Source organism: Aegilops tauschii, chromosome 3 (genome assembly GCF_002575655.3).
Source record: "Aegilops tauschii subsp. strangulata cultivar AL8/78 chromosome 3, Aet v6.0, whole genome shotgun sequence".
NCBI lineage: Eukaryota > Viridiplantae > Streptophyta > Magnoliopsida > Poales > Poaceae > Aegilops > Aegilops tauschii.
The window spans coordinates 579520580-579526642 of NC_053037.3; the positions used below are offsets into that span (position 1 = coordinate 579520580).

General features: G+C 53.3%; 1 protein-coding gene across 1 annotated transcript; it reads right to left on the bottom strand.

Moving 5' to 3' along the window:
* Positions 1-1327: 1327 nt before the first annotated feature.
* On the bottom strand, positions 1328-1913 carry LOC109740519 (uncharacterized). Its single transcript, XM_020299573.1, has 2 exons — positions 1759-1913; positions 1328-1697 (listed from the first exon to the last, which is right to left on the bottom strand). Exons 1-2 carry the CDS (start codon positions 1911-1913, stop codon positions 1328-1330), a joined length of 525 nt encoding a protein of 174 aa, XP_020155162.1.
* Positions 1914-6063: the final 4150 nt, after the last annotated feature.

Genomic DNA, 6063 nt, shown 5'->3' on the forward strand with positions numbered 1-6063 from the left:
CCACCGGGCTTGAAGCACGCGAGCAGGTGCCTACAAGTTTGGTTGTCAACCGAGCTCCTTCCCGGCGTCGCGTCTACTCCAAGGCTGAGGATTCTAGTCAGCGATAACGGAGCTGGATCCACCACTCGCGTCGAACCCACGGTTGAGGCAGTCGTTGCCAACAACTCCAGATCATGGCACCACAGATTTGGACCGGCAGCTGAGGAGGACCATGAAACCAAGGACACGGGCACCGGCGTGGCCGGGCCTAGCTTGGTGCTCGCCTGGTACTGAGAAGGAGAACATAGCTTGAGGATCTGGGGAGAATCGCAGAGGGGGGCCGAGGGGGCGGTCCTGCCGCCTGGGGGTGAGATGGGATCTCGGCGCCACACCGGACTGGGGGGTGAGTTGGGAAAAAGGGGGTCGATGGGCTCGGTTGAATCCAGGGAGATCAGAGATGACTGATGGGCTTCTCTTTAATTGGTTTTACACCGACTCATCGGTAATGGAAGACGGAGGAGGCCTGGTTCGATTAATCACCAGAGATTAATATCTCAAAAAATTACCAGAGTTCAATCACACCATTGGTTGAAAAATGTTGAGGTGGCAAGGCTGATGAGATGGATAGGCTGCATGTTAAAAGAATTAGGATAGTGGGGATCAACTATTTAGGAGAACGGCATAGATAGCACGTACCGCGTAGCCCCAGCTACGAAAAACCGTTCTCTGAAAACTCTCAATCCGTTCAGGAGCAGAGCAAGAAGAATGAATGGTGGAGAAGTCGCCGTGACGGCGGCGGAGCTAGGTCTTCATATCTCTCGGAATCAACATAAATGTATTTGGCGGACGCTACGAATCATCCGGCTGATCCCCGCGTGGGGTCAGCCGGGTCGCTAGCCACTCGATGGTCCAGCCAGCTCATCTTGTAACCGTTCGATCCACTCCAAATCAGCCCGTTCAATTCTTTTTTCATGGGTGGTCACGGGCGCTGCTTTCACACGCTCCATTCCCATGCCACGTGTTTAGAGCATCTCCAACAGGCGCCAAACGCGCGGCGCGCTAAATTCTGGTTTAAGGCGCACCCATCGCCAGGTTTGGCGCGGCGCGTAGCGCTGGCTCCAGCGGCCGTGCTAAAATGCGGCGCGCGCGTAGCTCCAGCAGGCACGCTAAAATGCAGCGCGCGCTAGCACAAACATTTTTTTAATAACTTTGCATAAATAAAAAAACGATATATAGTTCATAGCATAGACAAAAAAGGATACAAAGATATTTTACATAGTTCCAAAGTATAGATAGATAGAACTATGGTGCAACTAGATAGAAAAAACTACGGTGCAACTGAGAAAAACTACGGTGACTCCCAGCCGTCATCATCATCACCATCATCATCCTCGATGGTGTTGTCCGAGGTATCGAGCCACATATCATCCCAACGCAGATCGTTGGGGGAGAAGATCGACTGCCCACCTGCCTCGACGATATCGCACTGTGATAAGGCCAGTGCCTTGCGCCGACGGCTGTCGGCACGCTCCGCGCGGCGCCTTGCCGTCCTCTCTGCCCAGAAGGCGTTCTCGGCGGCGACGTCCTCCGGGTGGCGCCGGCGCGACTCCGCCATGGCTCGCTTGTCCTCCTCGGCGACGAGGAGGCGGCGCTGCAGCCGAACGTGGTCCGCACGGTCCTGGTCTAATGAGACGAGGCGGAGGGGCGACGCGCTGCGCCTGCTCGCGCGTGAAAACATCCCGGAAGTTCATCTGCGACGGGGGCCTCTCCAAGCGCCACGCTGCCGCGTCGTATGCGCGGGCCGCCTCGTGCGCGGTCCGGAACGAGCCGAGGCTGAGCCGGACATCGCCGGACCGGATCTCGGCGGAGTACCGGCCGTTGGAGCGCTCGCGGATGCCGCGGTAGCCCGAAGAACCCCGGCGGCGCGGCGGCATGGTGGCGGGGAAAGTGGCGAGAAACACTGGAAGCAGCGAGGTGGCGAGGGGAAGGGCGCGTGGCAGTGTGGTTGAGCGCGTGGTGAGCGCCGGATTTTATAGGCGCGCGCGAAGCGGCGCGCCAAATCTACCCCGCCAGCTGCCGCTTTCTCCCGCGCGTGCGCAAACGCTTCCCGCGCGCTAGTTTGCCACCACCGCTGGAGCGCGCGAAACTGGGCCGCGCGTGCAAAAAGACGATTTTACCCCGCGCGCGCGTCTTTTGGCGCGCCTGTTGGAGATGCTCTTAACTACTGGTAGCATATGCATCGACTCTACGGCTGGTTTTTGCCACAGCGCACGCATGACCCAACGAGGTGCTTCTAGGTCAGGTCACTAGCGAAGTCACATATGCTCTTCTAGTACGTAGCGAGTCATCCGTTGCCTAAAAAAATCCAAGTCAGCCATGCTCATGTAGCGGCACGAGCTGCTTCAAAGATTAGCGGCTGAGTGGCTGCTCCATAGAAGGGTGGACGCGCTGCAAGACGAGACGACAATGTCATGGAGGGGTGGTCCGACTGTTGCGTGTGTAGTGTGGGGGTGCGAGCAATGTTGCGTTGTTGTACCGCGGTCTATGCAATGGCAGCTCAACTGATTTGATGGTAGCGGCGATGTTACGAGCCGTGCTGCGACGAAAGCCCGGCCGCTACAACAATGTTGCAACGACATGCTTCGATGACCGTGGTGATGGCGCGGCGACATGCCTCGGTGGCTGAGGCAATGCTTCGACGGCAGGCCATCTACTTCGATGATCTTGCGACGACATCCTTTGACGACCACGGTGTGCTGATGGTTGCAGTGATGCCATGATGACTAGTTGTTTGTTTCAATGATGTTGTGACGGCGCGGTGAGTGCTTCGACACCCATGACAATGCTACGATGACAACGCAACAGCTTCGATGATGTTGTGGCGGCGTGCTTCGACGGTCATGGCGAGTGCTTCAACAACCACAACGATGCTAAGACGGCAACCCAACTGCTTCAATGATGTTGCGACGGCATTCTTCGGCAATTGTGATGATGTTGCGATGAGTCACGACGGCAACGTGCTTCGACGGTCGCGGCAGGTGCTTCGACAACCATGACGATGCTAAGACAGCAACCCGGTTGCTTCGATGATGTTGCGACAACATGCTTCGATAGGTTCGGCGAATCATGGCACGGCATGCTTCGACGGTCGCGGCAAGTGCTTCGACAACCACGGCGATACTATGGCGCCAACGCAGCTGCTTCGATGATGTTGCAATGGCATGCTTCAACAGCCGCGGTGATGTTGCGACGAATCCTGATGGTGGTGTGCTTTGAGCGGTCGTGGTGATGTTGCGATGACGTGCTTTGGTGACCATGGTGATGCTTCGATGAAGACCCGATTGCTTCTGTGATGCTGTGATGACGTGCTTCCTCGTCGTGGCAATATTGGAACGATGGCACGACTGTTCCAACGATGCTACGATTGCAGCCTGGCTGCTCCGATGTTGCTGCAATGATATATATGCTTCGAAGACCACAACGTCGGCGTAGTCATCAAGGACGCTAATCAAGGTCAAGAATATGCTGGAATCCTTGTTTAATGACTCCTGAGATTATTTGTAGCATCACCTCACTACAAAAAAAAGACACATCCGTGACATTTTGGGCCGAACGAATTTTTTTCTATCATACATATGACACTTCTATGACGATAATTGTGACAAAACCCGGTATCATCATAGATGTGGTGGGCTCCTACTTCTATGACAGAAAATGGGCTTTTCGTCCGTTTTGTCCTGGGCGGGCCGGAGACGCAGCTGCATGACATTCTTTGGGCTGTCCATGACGGAAAAACCGTGGTAGAAGCGAGGGCGAGGAAAATTTCGGGGAGTTCCCGGTTACGGTGGGCGGTCGGGCGCCGAGCGATGCGCGTTTCTTTCGTACACGTACGTGCGTGTGTGCGAGGCGTTGGCTCTAACTGAACCCGAGCGATTGCACTGCAGGCTACGCGTTACTGAACCCGAGCGATCGATCGATGGCTGTTAACTGAACCCGATCGAGCGATTCCTTCGCTACTGCTGCTAACTGAAGCCGATCGATGCTGCCTCTCTGGATGAACAGTGAGCGTTGCGGGGGGGGGGGGGGGGGGATGAACAGTGAGCGGTGGCATTGCCTCTGGATGAACAGGACCCCGTGGTGTGGAGGGCTGGATGAACAGGACGACCCCGTGGAGGGCTGGATAAACAGTAGACGGTGGAGGGGTGCCCGTGGAGGGGTGGATGAACAGTAGACGGTGGAGGGGTGCCCGTGGAGGGGTGGATGAACAGTAGACGGTGGAGTAGCGCGCGGTGGAGGATGGATGAACAGGAGCCCGTGGAGGCTGGGGGAGGTCGACGGTGGAGATGAACAGTATCCCGTGGAGTCCCGTTTTGCGGTACGCCACACCCCTCCCGATGAACAGGACCCCCGCTTCGACCGTAGCGCTCCAACACAAGTCCGTTTCGTCCGTTTTGCGGTACGCCACAACCCTCCCGATGAACAGGACCCCCGTTTCGACCGTAGCGCTCCAACACAAGTCCGTTTCGTCCGTTTTGCGGTACGCCACACCCCTCCCGATCAACAGGACCTCCGTTTCGACCGTAGGAGGTCCGTTTCCTCCGTTTTGCGGTACGCCAGGCCTCGTTTCCATCGCCTGTTCCGTCCAAGCCCTCCTGATGAACACGACGACGCATTCCGTTCTGACCCACACTAGTAGAAAAAGGGTCAAATGTCAAGCACATTAGTGCCGGTTTGCTTTTGAGCCGGCACTAATGTGTGCATTAGTGCCGGTTCCAACGGCTAGCCAGCCGCTTTCATTAGTACCGGTTCGTGGCCGACCTTTAGCACCGGTTCGTGCCACGGACCGGTACTAAAGTGATGGTGGCAGGATGTTGTCAGTCCGGGGCCCCTCCAGCACCTTTAGTACCGGTTCATGGCACGGACCGGTGCTAAAGGTCGTCCTACATAAGCCCTTCGTCCACCTGAGCTCGCTCTGTTCTTCCCCTTTCCCCTCTCCTCTCTGTTCTTCCCCTCTTCCTCTCGAGCTCATCACACATTTTGCCCAAAATTTGTCAAGATTTGAAGGCCCCCATCCATTCAAATGATCACAAAGGTTAGCAACTTTGTCCTTTCATCTCTCATTGCTAGATTAGCTCTTGCAATGCTTTGTATAGTGATTAATTTATGAGTTTAGTAATTTGGTAGAAAATATATGTGCTAGTATTTGATTTATATGCAATTTGTGGTCAAAACTAACACTTAGTTTGCATATGTAGGTGTGGTTTACTTAGTGCCTTCTAAATCTCCGTCGTAACCACAGTCGATCGCCCGCACCGTTCCGTCACCGGCACCACCTTGTGGTGAGCCTCTTGTTCATGAATGTTTTACATTACCAAATTGATGTTTGTGTGATTTGGATATATAGTTACTCGTATAATTATCTTACCCGTACGTTGTTTGTTATACATAGTGCCATGGTTTTGATATCCGTCCCCGTTGGCCCTCGTCCTTGTTATGATTCGGATGTGGTATATTCTCTTTTAAAACTAGTTGTTGCATTTCATGTTTATGACAAATTATGCCCATCAAGTTGACATAGATATTTTTGTCTAGGAGGTTTGTGAACCGGAAATTCCAACCGACCCTATTGTCGAGAGGTTAAATTTAGTTGAAAGAGAAAACAAGTATTTGAAAGAAAAATTTAAAAGAATTGAGGGGGAGAAGATGGAATTGGAGTTGCATGTTGCCGATGTCGTTGATGATCACAAGATCAAGATGGAGAAAATGTGCTTGAAGATTAGAAAGATTAGAAAATATGCCATTGATAGTGAGGCTTGGTATCATTATGCTGTTGGATCAATTGTTACCTTAGTTGCGATCTTGATCGCATTTGTTGTTGCATTTAAATTCTTTAGTTAGAGAGTTATTTGTTTGTTGCATTTAAGTCTTGTATGAACTTTATGTATGAACTTGTATTAATTTGGTCTATTCGGTGTTGTGTAATGAAGATGAGCCGACAATGGATGTACGATGACCGATGCTCTCCCGAGTTCATTAATGGCGTGCAAACTTTTCTGCTTGCGGCTGAGGCAAACAAGCGGGCGG